This window comes from Danio rerio, chromosome 4, assembly GCF_052040795.2.
Source record: "Danio rerio strain M-AB ecotype USA chromosome 4, GRCz13ab, whole genome shotgun sequence".
Lineage (NCBI taxonomy): Eukaryota > Metazoa > Chordata > Actinopteri > Cypriniformes > Danionidae > Danio > Danio rerio.
Genome location: NC_141024.2, coordinates 16460966 through 16478594, shown reverse-complemented (window position 1 = coordinate 16478594; position 17629 = coordinate 16460966). Strand labels below are relative to the sequence as shown.

At 32.7% G+C, this 17629-nt stretch overlaps 1 protein-coding gene across 6 annotated transcripts in view; it reads right to left on the bottom strand.

Moving 5' to 3' along the window:
- col7a1l (collagen type VII alpha 1-like) overlaps positions 1 to 17629 on the bottom strand; it is a 79694-nt gene that overhangs the window by 19411 nt on the left and 42654 nt on the right. For all 6 annotated transcript variants that reach the window (XR_015482994.1, XR_015482995.1, XM_087248139.1 and 3 more), the window contains exons 17-42: positions 16184 to 16321; positions 15960 to 16106; positions 15745 to 15864; positions 13400 to 13546; positions 11774 to 12004; positions 10735 to 10874; positions 10429 to 10552; positions 10202 to 10345; positions 7419 to 7606; positions 7266 to 7343; positions 6906 to 6923; positions 6795 to 6821; positions 5150 to 5218; positions 4493 to 4573; positions 4370 to 4396; positions 4036 to 4080; positions 3623 to 3691; positions 3221 to 3316; positions 2942 to 2968; positions 2791 to 2844; positions 1865 to 1936; positions 1502 to 1561; positions 1363 to 1389; positions 1241 to 1285; positions 1040 to 1075; positions 343 to 387 (exon numbers count right to left, since the gene is read on the bottom strand). Coding sequence is in view for 4 of the 6 variants with exons in the window: in XM_087248139.1 (XP_087104265.1) it covers positions 343 to 387; positions 1040 to 1075; positions 1241 to 1285; positions 1363 to 1389; positions 1502 to 1561; positions 1865 to 1936; positions 2791 to 2844; positions 2942 to 2968; positions 3221 to 3316; positions 3623 to 3691; positions 4036 to 4080; positions 4370 to 4396; positions 4493 to 4573; positions 5150 to 5218; positions 6795 to 6821; positions 6906 to 6923; positions 7266 to 7343; positions 7419 to 7606; positions 10202 to 10345; positions 10429 to 10552; positions 10735 to 10874; positions 11774 to 12004; positions 13400 to 13546; positions 15745 to 15864; positions 15960 to 16106; positions 16184 to 16321 (2255 nt within the window). In the remaining 2 variants the exon portion in view is untranslated. The remainder of the gene's footprint in view (positions 1 to 342; positions 388 to 1039; positions 1076 to 1240; positions 1286 to 1362; positions 1390 to 1501; positions 1562 to 1864; positions 1937 to 2790; positions 2845 to 2941; positions 2969 to 3220; positions 3317 to 3622; positions 3692 to 4035; positions 4081 to 4369; positions 4397 to 4492; positions 4574 to 5149; positions 5219 to 6794; positions 6822 to 6905; positions 6924 to 7265; positions 7344 to 7418; positions 7607 to 10201; positions 10346 to 10428; positions 10553 to 10734; positions 10875 to 11773; positions 12005 to 13399; positions 13547 to 15744; positions 15865 to 15959; positions 16107 to 16183; positions 16322 to 17629) is intronic.

The following is a 17629-nucleotide window of genomic DNA, read 5'->3' as shown; positions in this document are numbered from 1 at the left end:
AACTCCATCCAGGTGTTTCTTTTTTTAATCAGGTCGATTATGCTTTGACGTGTATTTGGGAGTCCATCACTGGCCAGAGAGCTGAGAGGAGGCGTTTTTTTCCTCTTTCCTAATCGACTCTTTTAATTTCCCCAGAGATCTACAGCTCATTCTTGCCCTGAAAAGAACTCAGTACCACACAGAGTGAAAAAAAAGTTTGAAGAGTTAACAAATGATTTAGGATCCGACTTCTCACTCTTCAGGTTTAAGTCTATTAACTGGTTCATCAGTCTGTTGTTTAGCTGATTCAGATGCTATTCATATTTTTCAGGAAAACAAACAAGTGAAACTTAATGGACTTACTGCTATTCCTGGAGACCCGATCGGCCCATTTTCCCCCTGTGCACCCTGTCAAGCAAATGTATTGTTGAATAGGGTAAGTAGTTTATTTGGTAATGAACAAACGTTACGAATGATGAATCAGAATAGAGTACTCCAAGGAAAATATTTTCATAAAAAATTATTTTATTTGATGCTTTAAAAAGTTAGTATTTCAAAGAGTAAACAGAGTTATGACCACAAGACTAAACTGAAAAAACTATTTACCATATATTTGATTAATATTTGTTGTTTTATTTTAATTGAAAGCAACAGTCGGGTTCCAGAGAAAAAAAAAAAAAAACTCATTCATTTTCTCCGTAGGGGAACTGATAGTTCACAGCAGGTCTGTCTTTTTAAACTAATTACAGTATATATTCTTTAGTTGAACCTTTATTTAGTAACACTTTATTTTAATGGTCCATTCGAGTTTTAGTAGACTGTCTGCTTAATATCTGTTGATACTGCTCCTTCAACAGACATTTAACTGACTACAAGTGCAAAGGATGTCAACTTACACTAACCCTAATCCTATTCCCAACATAACTGTCTACTTCTAATCTTATAAGCATTGACATGTAGATGCAATGTAATTTAAATTCAACAAACGAACCATCACAATAAAGTGTGCCCCTTTATTTTTATAGAAAAGGCACATTTGTCATGTTCCTTAGTAAAATACCTTCTCTCCTTGATCTCCTTTAAGACCCTTTTTCCCCTAAACAGAGACAAAAACACGAAACGGTGAAAAACCTCTGCCATTATGCAACACTTTTTCAACCAAATCTGTGAAAATATTCACACTGATTTACTTTTAAAGTGACATTATTTAACACTATGAATTGACTTTAAATGTGAAATGGTTGTGTAAAGTCTGACAAACCCGAGGGCCTGCGATCCCTTGGAGTCCTTGGATTCCTACTTCACCCTTGGGATGAATACAATACAGATTACACATTCCACAAGAAAGTCATTTAATTCCATTGATTTTAAATACTTGCTTACCTTTGAGCCTGAGAGTCCAGTGTTTCCCTTAAGAATGTATTAGAACTTATTTAATATTTACTCCTTTTACAGACAAAACATTTATACATTTAACAAAATGCTAATATGAATGTGGTTTGTGTTCATCGGAAAAGCAAACCTTTTCTCCAGGTGGTCCAGGTGGACCTTGAGCACCTTGTGTTCCAATACCGTCCTGTCCCTTTATATTTAACACAAAAGAAATTCAATCAAAAAAATCCAGCTGTACTATTTTTAGCACTATGCAGTTCTGACTGAGAGGAAGTGCGATTTTTTTTACAACACTCCCAACAATGAGTCTTACAAAAAAAGGGCCAGAATATTTTATTGATGCATTTTAACTTTCTTGTGCATTTATGTATTTTAACTTTCTGTAGACAGTCATTCCTCAAAATAGCTTTTATACTACTGCTGAAAGTACAAATAATGACACATGAAACTATACTACTGTAGATGTTTGTATATATCTCTCATTCTCACCCACCTTTTCCCCCTTCTGGCCAGCAAGTCCTGGAAGTCCATCCACTCCCACTGGTCCTGGTAAACCTGGCAAACCCTTCATAAACACATACACATGACTGAACTATTTATTAATTATCTACAATTTAAAATACAGCCTACTTTTGCAAAATAAAATAAGAAAAGTATATGAAGCTTTAGATCCCACAAAGCATTCTGTTCAGTTTTGACAAGGAGATAGTAAGAGAGCGTATAACTTTTTGAATGTTTTAAAACTCCCTCTCAATATATACACATTATGCTTTTACATTTTTTTTATTAATTACTGTTAAGGTTACTGTATAGGTTTTATTTTGGGTATATATGGAGTAAAATTACATGTCAAACAGACTTTTTGTTCATTTCGTCACCTTAGAATTATAAGGTTCTATCTGACATTTTTGTAAAAACGGAGTTATTGACATACTCTTATTAAATGACAACTTATCTACATTATGGGATGATTTTTTTAAAGTTGTTTATATTAAGACTTTTTATTTAAAAAACAAATTCCGGGAGTTTTCCGGGAGACAGAACAATACGGGAGATGGATCTGAAATACGGGAGACTCCCGGGAAAAGTGTTGGCAGGTATGAGATAGAACTATATAATACCAATGTGACAATATATTTACGATCTTAAAATACTATTGTGAAATATATGAGTATCGAGTATCTCACACTTTCGGGACTCTTTTAATAAACATTGCTATGCATGTCTATTGACAAACCAGAAACCGATACTAACGAACTGAAGAAAGTGAAAATTTGTTTAATCTGAGCTTGTTTCATGTTTATTCAAGTAATGCAAGTATTAGAAATAAATATGCAGAGCTCATACATATGCATTTATATTTATATTCATTTCTATGATTTTGAATGTGTTATTAGGGTTAATATAGTATGCACTTACATTATTCCCCTGCTCTCCTTTCTCTCCTTTTTGACCTGGTTTTCCACGTGGACCCTGAAGAGTGTGAGAAGCATTAAGATTGCACATTGTTTATTGTGTGTTTAGTATGCATGTTTTATTGTAAATTACTGCTTGCACTTAGATGACTTACTTTAGGACCAGGTTCTCCAGACTCCCCCTAAGAGGAAGAAGTAAAACAAGGCTGAAACTCCACTCAAGTCATTAAAACGTATTCAGGTCAATACATATGCATACAACCTTAAATGGCCTTGGATTGTAACTACAAAGGGACAGTTAACCAAAAGTTACTTTTCCCACACCTATATGTGATTCTTTTTTTTTTCTCATGAACACAAAAGAAGATAGATTGAAGGGTGGGAAACTGATGTCAGAGTCCATGAATTTCATGTGATGAATATTTTATACTAACCTTAATAGAGAGTCCTGGAGACCCTGAAGGCCCAGGAAGACCAGGCAGTCCTGGAGGACCAGATACCCCTGGGACCCCAGGAGCACCTGAAGGGCCCTTATAATTGAGAGAGCAAATACATGAAAAAATCTGAATAAATTACTAAAATCCAATATAATTAAGATAAGAAAAATACTATGTTAACCAGGGGTGTCCAAACTTGTTCTTGGAGTGCTAGTGTCCTGCATAGTTTAGCTCCAACTTCCTTTAACACACCTGCCAGGAAGTTTTAGCTAGAAAGAGCTTGATTAGCTGTTTATTTGGGGTTGGAACTAAAATATGTAAGACACCGGCCCCCCAAGACCGAGTTTGGGCACCCCTGATGTATACTAAGCAGCAGTTTAGTATGATACCAGCACTTACTGAGGATCCGGGTTCTCCTTTACGGCCTGGAAGAACCTCCATACCTCCCATCACATAGCCTGGCTCACCCTAGAAAGAGAGAAAAAGGTTGAAATACAAAAGCTGACTTAATTTAAATAGCATTTTATTTAGGAAACTATTGCATTTACAAAATAATACAAAAAAAAAAAAACATTTTAACAGGCTTGATATAAAAATCAAATTATATGTTCTTTTCAATGACTATCTTTTTGTCAATTTCTGTTAAAGACTTGTCAAAAAGTACACAAAAAGAAGCTAATTCAAGTCAATATGATTCCAATTATATATATATATATATATATATATATTATTATTATTATTATTTTTTTAATAAAATAAAATGTAAACACAATTATACACCACATAACACGGTCGTCTGTGCCTGAACTTACTCTCTCTCCTCTCTGTCCTTTAGGTCCAGTATTACCAGGAGGCCCCTGAGATTGTGGAAAAAGCAAGACAGGAGAGAAAAGGTTTTTCTAAAAGTCTTGAGGCACAATCACACAGAGAAGTATCAAAACGTGAGACGTTTAAAAGAAACTATACCGACTAGCCATAATCATTCCTCATTACTCCCTCTGTGAATCATAATTACACCTTTCCCAATTCTCGTACTAAAATGTACAAAGGGTCAGGGCATTACCAGCGAACTAACTACCGTTTCCAGAATATCACCACCTACATTATGTTTTTATATAGCAAGGTGTACAAAAAAATGACACTCACCATGTCTCCGGGAATTCCAGAAGGCCCCTGAATCACATTAAGAGATTGTTTCTTGCTTATTCAACATGACTATACTTAATAAGATACATATTCTGCTTGATTGAATTAAAATAAATTGTTCACCCTTTGTCCAGGAGAACCAGGTGGTCCAGTTCTGCCTGGCCGTCCTGGTAAACCTGGAATACCATCAGTCCCGGGAAGACCCTGAATAATGGAAATATACAAGCAAACAATAAACATCACAATATTATACATTTATATAACACACAGAAGCTGTTTGATGCTCCTCAAAATACAACATCAGAACATCTTCAGCTGCGCATATTACTTTGAAATCAAATATAGAGCAATATGAATCCACGCCTTCGCATTGATACGTATCGCCAAAAAAAATAAACAAGGCAACGTCTACAACAATGCGGCTCTTGTTAGCATGACCTGTCACATTTCATTTGTTATTCAAAAGAGTCGCTTTGATATGACAAGCGCTTTCATGTGTCGCCTTCTCAAAGAGATAACAGGAACAAAAAAAAAGCAAAGTACGAACGTCATCCCTCGCCGAGGCAGATCTGTGATATTAATAATTAGATTTAATCCTTTAATCTGGTAAAACAACAAGTGAGTCACAAAAACAATCTCATCATTAACAGAACGCTTTGGTTTAGCTAATAAACGCTTCAGTAATTAACAAACACTAAAGTGCGATTGCGGAGGGCGTTTTATTGATGTTTATTTAAGTTTGTGTTGTGAAGCCAATCTTCGGATGCTGGATGTACTCACCCGCTCACCCTTTTCTCCTTTAACCTTCAGAGAGAATGAGTCAAAATGCCCTGGGCCTTGCTGGAGCCGCTATGTCAACAGGAAAAATAAATAAATATATATGAAAAAGAGAATTACAGTAGAGATAATACTGCATGAAAGACATTAGATTTATATATTTTCTGAAGAAATCGCGTGGGCAAAACTGAAGCTGTTTGTAAACCAAAGTGTTATGGGTGGTTGAAAATGCCAGCATTCTTCTTCTTCAAAATCCAAAAACATATCTGTGGTTGTGGAATGTTTTTTTTTTTTTTTTTTTTCTTGTTGATGAAAAATAAAGTGAGATACTTTTGTTATGATGTAGAATATCTGCAGTACTGCACTGTTAAAAAAAACAATCAATGTCACGACTGCATGTTTTTATATTTAAATAGACCCTTAAAATTAGTCATTTCATTTTTTTTAAGTATTACAAGTTGTTATAAGTCTAAGTTTAAAGTTATGTAAGTTAAAATGACAGGCAACAATTTACACTCTAAAAGATGCTGTGGTCCACTGTATTGACGTGTTGGGACAACATGAAAAAATCAAACTAACTTATACGTTTTCACAAATGTAAGTTCATAAAACATAAGTTGTTTCAAAAAAATAAATTAATTAAAAAAAAAATTGCAAGAATTGTGTTGCTTTGCACTTTGGTTGTGCAACGTTTTTTTTTTCTTGTTTAACAACTTGTTGTTAAAAATGGTATAATCAATATGTGACGACTGCATGTCTTTATTTTTACATAACTCATTAAAATTAGTCATTTCAATATATTTTTTTAAGTTTTACAAATTGTTAAGTCTACGTTTAAAGTTATGCAAGTTAAAATTACTAAAAAAGATTTAAGGCAACAACAATTTACACTCAAAAAAATGTTGTGTTTCACTCAATTCATTTGTGTTGGGACAACATGAAGAAATTAAGCTAACTTATAAGTTTTTACAAATTTAAGTTGATTGAACATAAAAAAATTAGGTTGTTCCAAAAAAAAAAAAATCTCAAGAATTGTGTTGCTTTGCACTTTGGTTGTGCATCTTTTTTTTCTTGTTGAGAAAAAATAAAGTAATATATTTTTATTATGACGTAGAATATCTGCGCTGTTAAAAATAGTATAACACGACTAGTATAACACGACTGCATGTTTTTATGTTTATATAACCAATTAAATTTTTTTATTTCAATATTTTTTAAGTCTTACAAGTTAAGTTTAAAGTTACATAAACTTTAAACTTATTTAAAGACTAAAAACATTTAAGGCAACAACAATTTACACTCTACACTGTAAAAAAGAGACTTTTACTTAAAGCGAGTAAACCATTGACTTTACAAAAATAATGTGACCAATTGTAACTTGGAAGTTTTACTTAATTTTGTTATTTAATGAACTGTTATTTAATTTAATCTACATAAAAAAAATATTTATTGTGGCAATGATTAAGACAATCAATTTCGCTGTGTAGGGTTAAGGGTTTGATTAAACTTAATTAAAAATATGGATATCACTTTAGTAAACAACCCTAAAAAAGAAAAAAAAAAAGTCCATCTGTGTGAGTTAGTCAAACTGAATTCCAAGATGATCCATTGATATTATAGAAAACCAGAAGGAAATGAAGAAACATACCAGGCCTCCATGACCAAACCCATCGCCCTGCAGCAGAGAAAATACATGCAATCATACCATCAGTTATAATAACACGATCGATATCAACACAGCACCACAACAGCCACTTACCTTTTCTCCTTTCTGACCCTGAGAATGAAAACAAACCAGGAATTAGGTTTCACATGAAACATGACATCAGTATCCTACATTTTGTAAATATATCTAAATATAAAAATAAATTGTGTGCACTAGCATAAAAGTTGAGGTGTATTAATTTCTATGTTGAATAAAACACAAATTAACGATTAAATCAGCTAAATTTATAGCCCCTTTTACAATAATTATGCTTCCAGCCTTAATTTCGCAATACAATTCTGAATACAACATACTGTGAATTTCACAGTTAAATCCTGTAAAGTAATGCTAATGTAATTTACTGTGAAAAAATACAGTAACATCGAGATAACATTTGTCAGAGAAAGCATTTACCTTGCAGTTAAGCGGACAAGGTCCTTCTGGTTTAGCAAGAGCTTCTGGGTCTTCTGTAGGTGTGTCCAGTTGAGCAGACTACACAAAAATATGAACATATTATTAGTGTTGGGTATATTTATAGCTATAATTTCTTTTATCTGCATGGCTCACCTCGTCGTGTTGTTTAAATTCGGACTGCAGGGCTTCGCTGCAAATGCTACCGATGAACTCTCTCTCGATGGATGGGAGGTCGTCAAAATCACTGGCGTAGAAGATGTTCTTGTATGTGGTGGGAGACGCGATTGTCCTCACCTCCTCCATGTCGGCGTGAGCGATGCCGATGACCAACACACTGACCCCTAACAGACAAGTAGCAGAAACTGATGTTTAGCATTCACTTCTGCTTATACTGAAGTCTACGCTGATGGAGTAGTAAGTGTACTTTTTAAAATACATTCATACAATTTTAGTTTACCTCTGTTGTTTGTTGAAACATATAAGTCGGAGAGCCAAAGCATCAGATACATAGAATTATTAGACATCAACTGCTCCAAATTTAGCAGCAGAACACAATTTGCTAACATGTTCTTTCTCTCTGAATAAAGTAATACAATTACATATTCTTGCATTAAGGAAAACAATAAAAAAAAACAAAAAACATGTATTTGGCCAAACAATACTGAAAATATATAAATACAAATATGCAAAGAGTGCAGCAGTAGAAAATAAATAAAAATAAAAATAAATAAAAATAAAAATAAAAATAAATAAAAATAAATAAAAATAAATAAAAATAAAAATAAAAATAAAAATAAATAAATAAATAAATAAATAAATAAATAAATAAATAAATAAATAAATAAATAAATAAACAAACACTCTCCATTTATAACTAAGTCAGGGGCAGGGAAAATAGGTCAGCTAAATACTTGCATACATATACACATTTATTTATTATTTTTACTTTTAAATTGTAAGAGGAAGGGTTGTTAAATAGTGCCAAATTTTTCAGTATTACTGCAAACTGTATATCTAATCTTTTCTATTTGCATAGACAACATCAGATCATGCATCATTTATACAATTTTTTATATATTTTTTCAAGGATATATTAAATTGACATTTTTTTGACAGTAAATTAGCCAAAAGGTCCTTCAAATAAATAGTAGTTCCTAGTATAGACCATTTTGAGGCATGTAAACAAAACTTTTGTTTTCATTTCTATAGCTTCTGAGAATCTAAAAAGAGCCACATATTGATAAATAATCTTATGACGGCTGTTTTAACAAAGTTATGATTGAATTGCCTCTTGTTACAGTAAGGAAATGATTGTGGGCCAATGTTATGACCACATTGGAATGGTCTATAGATGCATGGGTAGGAGGCTTTAATTTTTATGTTTCAGTTTTTATCGTTATAGTTTTGTAGACATTTTGTTATGTTATTTGTTTTTATTTTTATTATAGTTTTTATTTTATTTTAGTTAACAGTTATTTTTAGATTTTTGGATTTCCATGTGCTTTTCGTTCAGTATTAAAATCTTATTTAAATTTGTGATTTTTTTTCACAAATAAACAGATCTTCACTGTAAGAAATAAACGTAGAAAAATATAAATCTTAATCAACAACTACTGAAATAAAAATGCATAAATAATTTAATAAACGTTAAGACTGGATGGCTTTAGAAAGACAGCTTTAAATGACAAAAATAAAAACATAATTTTTTGTATTTATTATTAATATAGAAATGATTATAGATTAATATAGAAGATATTTATTTTAAATGCCAATATTTAAATATATTTAGTCCTAGGGCTGGGCGATAAATCGAAAAGTAATCAAAATTGACATTTTAAAACCTATAATTGATTACTTTTTCCAGGACAATTTTTTCAATTTATTTCCCGACGTGTCACGTGACGATAATTTTTACATTTAAAAGGCTGTGACTGACTTCTACTTCTGCGGCCACTTTGCAGCCACAGCTGATCTTTGGTCAAGTAGAAAGATGGACTCATTCTTGAGCCTTACTTTGCACTACATTGACGATGAATGGAAGATGTGCCAGAGATGCATTTAAATGGCATATAAAACTGGTCAGTGAACTATGAGGGCAAACATTTTTAATAAATAAAAAAATAATCTCAAGATTTTAGGCCAAATCGCTGAGCCCTATCTTGTCCGTATAGCAGGGGTCGGGAGCCTTTTTTTCAGCAAAGTCCATTTCAGACTTTTTTGGCAAATGCATTTTTTTTAAAGACCCACTATATATATATATATATATCTGATATATGTATAGTTTACATTTAACCAAAACCTTAATTTATGTATAATATAAACCTATATAGGTTTAACCTAAACCTTAATTTATGTCCATGCACAATCCAAAAATTAACTATTAAGCAAGTCCATGAATGAAGAAAAGACAATTTATAGAATTTTTTCTTCTCGCCATCCCCACTCATTACTGTTGTTTGAAGTTATGTGTACGAGGTGACCATAGAAATGTTTGCCCTTTATTTGTTGTGGGAATTCAAGTTTATCCATTGGTCAAAACATCCTTTTATTGTAAACTAAGTTTTCATTCATTTTGTTCTAATTATTATTAATTAAATTATTATTTTTTGGTCAAGAAGCTACATGTGTCTCGCAAGCTATAGGTTTGCCTGATAGTATGTTGCAGTAATACTTTTTTAATTGTCTGTAAAAATCTATACTTTTATGATGGTTTTCTCAAAACTTACGGCATCATTTATTAGCCATTGTGTTTTGCTGTGAAAATATTGTACACAAAAATATTGTATAATGTTTCTATTTTATTTTTATCTCAAGAACAATTGAACTCATAAATCATTATTACTGTTATTTTATTTGTGATCAAATAAATCCAGACGTGATGAGACTCTCCCCTTGACTGGTGTGTTTAGTCATATATGAATGTTACTGTCTCTCACCCAAAGCGTGCGCTATCCTGGATGGCGGCTCCACATCATCCTGTGCTCTTCCATCCGTCAACAGCACCAACACATGAGGAGCTTCCTGTCTCATTCCCAAAGACTCCTGAAACATCTCCCTGAGGACATAACTGATCCCACGACCTACACACACACATCCACAATCAGCACATTTCAGACATGATCGCTAACTATTTTGAATGTAACCTCTGAATGTAAGAATTAACCTGTTTTTGTGTTTCCTCCTCCATAGCGGACTTCTCGGAGAGCTCTTAAGACGGAGTTACGGTCTTTATGAGTGTTGAAGTTGAACTCGATCCTGGGTTGATCACTGTAGTGAACTACTGCTATCTAAGGCAAGAGAATAAGACAGTACAGATTTATTATAGTAGCATTTGCTGTACAGTTTACAGTTTGGATTAGCATTAGAAATTAACAAAAGTGAGTGATTGGTGTTATTGAGAAGAAGATTCAAAATGGCCTAAAATAAGTGAAAAAGCATTAATTTGATGTAGCACATTAGCATGTCCTACCTGCGTTCCCTTAGGTCCTATAGAGGGGAAGTAGGTGACCGTTCTGAATAGGAAATCCTTCAGCTTTCCAAAATTATTAGTACCAATGCTCCAGGATTCATCCACCAGAAACACAATATCTGCCTTTACCCTGCCACACACTGAAAGATAAACACAATTCATTCAAACATTCACATAAATAGCAGGTTTTCTTTTGTTTTTTAAAAATTTGAAGTGTTGTTTTTTTATATTTAGTTAATATTTAAATTCACAAAAACATTATTTATTTTTTCTCATGTCTTTCCAAATATGATTAAACCCCTTAAGTTTATATATTAGTTAATATGATAATTGTATTAAAGTTATGTTTATACTATTATTAAATGTTATGATTGACCCTAATATTTATATTAAGTACAATAATATTCAGTAAATGCAATAAAATTTACTAAAATACTTGGCCAAGGTTGTGTTATTTTTCTGTTTAATTATATTCAGTAGAAAAAAATAAAGTTAAAGATAAAAATAATAAAGTTGACCTAACTTGGATAAAAGTGAAATTGATGATTTTAATTTAGGTGTGAACAGTATCTTTAAATGTTAAATAATAAATAATATGGGTTATTTAAAACTCATGGAAAAATCCCAATATTGTAGTGGAGTTCTTATAGGCTTCATATTGTATAAAACCTATGAATAACAATTAATGTGTGTGGAAAATTTCAGCTCAGATGTAAAACTTTACAAGGCATTTAGAAAGCAACAAAACCAGCCTGTTTTATTTTAAGGGGTCACTGAGAGGGTGGATAAAGGTCATGTGTTATATAACAGAAGTTTAGTCATTTTTATATTGGTCAAGTTGAAAATTGAGGGTACTTTTGCACAATATATGAAGATGATTGCATTTTTAAACCTCTATTTAAAACTCATTTTCAGGCCCTTACAACACCAACATCCTGTAAATGAATGTATAAAAATGTATCTGTTTGTTTTTAAAATGGTGTTATGCAAACGCCCCCTGAAAAAAAAAGAGATCAACATCATATTGATTGTGAATGACCTGGTCCAGGTGGAGGTGTTTCAGCAGACAGGATGCTTTGGTCATTGACTGTGGTCATTCTAATCAGTGCTGAAGCCGTTTGGCCGGTGGCAGAGGCTGTAACAGGGGCTTTGACCACTGGGGTACGAGTGTTTCTGGTTGTGGTTTGGAGATGCATGTCATTGCTCTTGGTGTTTGCAGAGACAGGAGCCGGTGTGGAGCTCTGGACAGGAACAAGACGAGGCTCTCCCACTGTAACACAAGCAGAAACAGCACAAACAAACATTTGAGTACACGGTTTAGTACAAAATACCAAAATATTGGGTTACTAAGATTTCATGTATTTGATAGAAATTTCACAAAGGCCTCGTTGACTTGAACAAAAATACAGTGAAAACTTACAAATAGAAATGATTGTTTGCTATTTTGAGGCATATAGAGTACACAGTGCCAATAAAAATCATCATACCCTTTGAAAATCTGCACTTTTATTCACATTACAACCTGGTTTCAAAATACCTCTGGAATACAGTTGTGTTATTTGATTGTAGGCTGTATGACAAATAAAGTAAAATAAAAATATAGATATTTTAAAGGGGTACAATGATTTCCTATAGGCATATAAATATATATATATATATATACCCACGCACACACACACACGCGCGCACACACACACACGCGCACACACACACACACACACACACACACACACACACACACACACACACACACACACACACACACACACACACACACACACACACACACACACACACACATATATATATATATATACACACACACACACACACACACACACACACACACACACACACACACACACACACACACACACACATGTTTGTTATACATATACATGTTTGTTTATATATATATATATATATATATATATATATATATATATATATATATATATATACATATATACATATATACATACATATATACATATATATACATATATACATATATATATATATGTATATATATATATATATATATATATATATATATATATATATATATATATATATATATATATAAACAAACATGTATACAAAGCATAGCATCAAATTAAATGTGATCTTATACACAGAGAACAGTAAGATGTCTACTTATTAAAAATATATAAGCCTATGTGATCATACCAAGATTTATAATATTGTACAATAATAAAAAACTTTCTGATCAATAAGCAAACCTCGTGGTTTGAAGGACAGTTTAAAAGTATTCCTTAGTATAGCCATAAACGCTTTTTAAAATACCATGAAACAATTATTGTTCTAGATATGAATGACAATCTTCTTGGTATGTAATCTGTTGTTACACTGAATTATATGTTCGGGAGTGTCTTCTATAAATCACGTTAAAAATGATGATAATCATAATTATTTTTCAAGAAATAAAGATACTGTACACAAGCTGTCACAATTGTACCTAAAGAGTCCATATTGAAATTTCAAATTAATATTTGAATACCTTAAGAGTGCAATATTATTGCTTTTATAATATTTACATACTATTTATGTACTTTTAAGCCATCAAGATGGAGCCAAGTACATAAGGTGTTCACCAGTTGCTTTATTTTAGAGTGCAGTCTTATAAATTGCAAAACTGCCTTACAGATTCTTTTGGTGATGGTTGTGACCGGACCCTCCACTTCCCCATAAAGTGGCCTGATGGAAAAGATGTAGGTTCTGCCATACTGGAGATCTCGGATCTTATACGAGGTGAAGCCAGAGCTCAGCAGATCAGTGGACACGTCCACCTCTACAGAAAACAACAACAACAAAGACAATCATATCAGGACTGAATAATGGCTCCAATGGTGCCAGCTGAAGAAAACTAAATGTGGGAGAGACTATTGTCTGCACAATGACAAAATAAATGACTCTTCAATATTAGTTTAAAACCCTTAAAGGGCACCATGACTTCAGAATCTGAAAATTTTACTGACAGTCTTATAAGCATCAAAAGCTAAATAATAAAAATCCACCTTTAAAACCCTCATAACCTTCATGTTCGGGCAAAGGACGTCCTCAGTATAAGGCCCTGCTGACGTCATTATAACTGGCATGAATCACAGATCTTTCATGACATTATCTCCGCTGTCTATTCTGTTCTTTTTTTTTATGTCTGCATATCAGACAAAACGCCTTTTGTGAGAGGAACTGTTATTACAGTTCTTATCTGAAATTAGTTTTGCCCCACCATTTAGCAACACTAATTAACAAATAAATGGTCATCCTCTTTGTTCTATACAATCTGAGCAGTATTAGAGTGAAGATCCAGTAAATGTAATATACAGAAAATAGAATTAGTTTTTACTTTGTTATTATTTTCAAACTTAATTCACCTGAATATCCAATGTGCATGTGCCAATGTTAACTGTCGGCTATTAATATTATTGTATTAATAATGTTTATATCTATACTAGAAATACACATTTGGTAGAAACACAGATTTTGAGAACAGAATTTTTAAATGTTGTTATTATTTATTTGATAATTTATCATTATTTTAAAATTGTTATTATTTATTATTTAATATTACTACAAATTTTACATTTGTATTATATTTTGAGAGGTTAAAAAAGTCAAAACTGTGAAAGGTCATGATTATAAGAAATAAAATCATAATTCAGAGTGGAAAAATTGTGAATTGGAAGGTTTGATGCAAGGGCTGAGAGGAAAAAATAGTCACATTTGTAGGTAATACTTTAAAATAGGATCATATTAGTTAATGTTAGTTAATTTATTTACTAACATGAACAAACAACGAACAATATTATTTATTACAGTGTTTATTCATGTTAAGATTATTTAAAAATATATAGTTGTTCATTGTTGGCTCATGTTAACTCATGGCGCATGAACTAATGTTAACAAACATGAATTTGGATGTCGATAGTGCATTAGTAAATGTTGAACTATGATTAATACATGCTGTGCAAGTATTATTCATAATTAGTTCATCTTAACATATAGATGAACTAACATTAACTAATGAAACCTTATTGAAAGTTGTGACCTAATTGGGAAAAATAAACAGGAGAAGGGCATAATTCAGTTGTGAAACGAAGGTAAAACTGCAATAAAATTGAGAAAGGTTACAGTTATACAGGTACAAAAATGGCCATGTGTACTTTATTTCAGCGATAAACATTCTTTGTTATATAAACATAGTTTTCAGAGTGATTTGCATATTACCGTGCTACCATTTTCCCTACATATCTAAATTGACATTATATATATTTACTTATACAGTAGGTGACACTTTAATAGCATTACTGCCATGCCTTGTACCGCCGCCGCTCTAAAGGGGTAAGGGTTTTTTTTAGGTATGACCGCAGTTTGCAACTATGCCGCCAGGGAAAGGATGCGAACGGACAGAAATAGCCTATATAGTAGCTGAAAATACTCTGCTACTTGTAAATAAAGATAAACAATAAAACAAAGCATTATAATTCCTTCATTATTCATTAAAAACTTTTTAACAAGCTTTATTATCATTGTAAACTTGTTAAGTGCAATGAAAATTCATATTGAAAAGTAGATTTAACGAAATGAAAGATAATTAAAATGAAAGTACAAACATAATTACAAATAAATAGGCATGTATAAATAAATAAATAAATAAAACAGAGTTTTAGCCTAAATATAGTATATTTTATTTGTTATTTATGAATTCAAATATAAAAATGAATGCAGTCTATGTGGAATTATGAATGCTAATGATTCCCACCAGATATGTGTCTCCAGGACAGCAGGTATTCCTGCATTATTTGTTATATAAATATAATCATAAACATAGTTTTCAGAGTGATTTGTATATCAATGTGCTACCATTTTAAGTACATATCTAAATTGACATTATATATATATGTATTTATAAGTATATTATTTATATATGACTTAAAAAAAAGTGAATGCAGTCTATGTGTAAATGTGAATGCTAATGTTTCCTACCAGATATGTGTCTCCAGGACAGCAGGTATCCCGAGACTCCAGTCACACTCGTCCAGTTTAATACAGTGCTGTTGTCTGTGGTGTTCAGAGCACTGAATCCAGTCACCTTGGGCAGATCCACTGGAACAAAACACCACACGTATGAATACTCTTATGCAAATACAAAAAAAAATAAAAATAAATAAAAAATAAGCAGCCTGAAATATTAAACTCACGAGTGCGAGCGGTCACCATTACTGGACTTCCCTCTTTGCTTCTGACCATTGCAGAAAGCTGGATCTTGTAGGCAGAACCGGCTGGCAGATCAGTGATGGTGAAGGAAGTGGCAGAAGAAGACACGGCCTCACTCTTCTTCTCTCCACCTGAGTAAAAACGAACAGATGGATGATGGATTGAAGAGTGACTATAATGCAGTGTAATGTGGATGGCCGGTGCCTACCGTGGAAGGGGCTCCAGGTGATTTTGTAGCCAGTGACGCCTGGTGTTTTCTTCCATGCCAGTTTGAAAGAGCTGACGCCAGTGTCCACAACCTTCACCTCGCGAACTGTCTCGATCAGCTCGGAGTCGGTCAAAGAGGCTGGGAAATTGATACGGATAGTGACACAGAGTACAAGGAAATTCATTCAAATATGTGTATAATTTAAGTTTGATTCTTTTTTTATTTAACAAAATTTCAATTTACTATTAAAATAAGTCAAATCTATTCAATTATCCATCATTGCATTTTTGATGACTTTAAGTTTTTTTATACAGTATACACACAGAAAGAGAACAAACATCGGCTCGTACTGTAGACATTCAAAAGACAATATAAAAGAACTCAAAAAAGCCCCCCCTCCCCCACCCGCCCAAATAAAACTAGAGAGGGTATATAACTGAAACTCTAGAGGGGTCACTGGATTGCTCTTGAGATATAGATTTGTCAAATAAATCAAGAAATTGACCCCAAGTGGCCAAATATCATATCTGCAATCCAGTTGTGGAATGAAGGGAGTAAATGTGATTTCCAATTATTAAGCACTAGTCTTTTAGCCACCACCATGCCATGGTTCAAGGGAGAGAAGATGTGTTTTGTAAGAAGCCAAAGATAGCAAGTTCGGCATTTGGTAGAAAAGGTCTGCTATAAGCCTTGGAGTACCAGTCAAATATGACATTATTGTATTTTATAAGATATTAATAAAAGAGCATGAAACACGTATTTTAAAACTTATTTAAATCAAAACATAATCATAAACCTGCCATAAGCAAGACATTTCATACAAAATTTTACACCGATTTAAAATGGTATAAAATCATGCTTAATTATTCTGTTCAGATTTTTTAATGGTCATTTTAAATTATGATGTCATAAAAATTGGATGCAACTTCATTCATAATAGGAATTTTCACACTAAAACATGTTTTAATTCCTTTATATTAGTTTATAATTGAACAAACTATTATTAACTATTCATTCATTCATTCCCCTTATCAATCTGGGATCGACAGCGGACTGAACCACCAATTTATCCAGCATATATTTTATGCAGTGGATGCCTCCTCCAGCTGGAACCCATCACGAAACATCCATACACACTCATTCACCCACATAAACTACGGACAATTTAGCTCACCCAATTCACCTGTACCACATGGGTTGGACTTGTGGGGGAAACCGGAGCATCCGGAAGAAAATCCATGTGAACATGGAAAGAACATGCAAACTCCACACAGAAATGCCAACTAACCCAGCTGAGGATCAAACAGGGCGACCTTCTTGCTGTGAGGTGATCGTGCTACCCACTGCGCCCCCTTGACGCCCATTATTAATTATTATATTTCTTTATTTCCTTACATTCTCCATTCTTTACGTAATGCAATTGCTTAATAAATGCATATCAGTCAA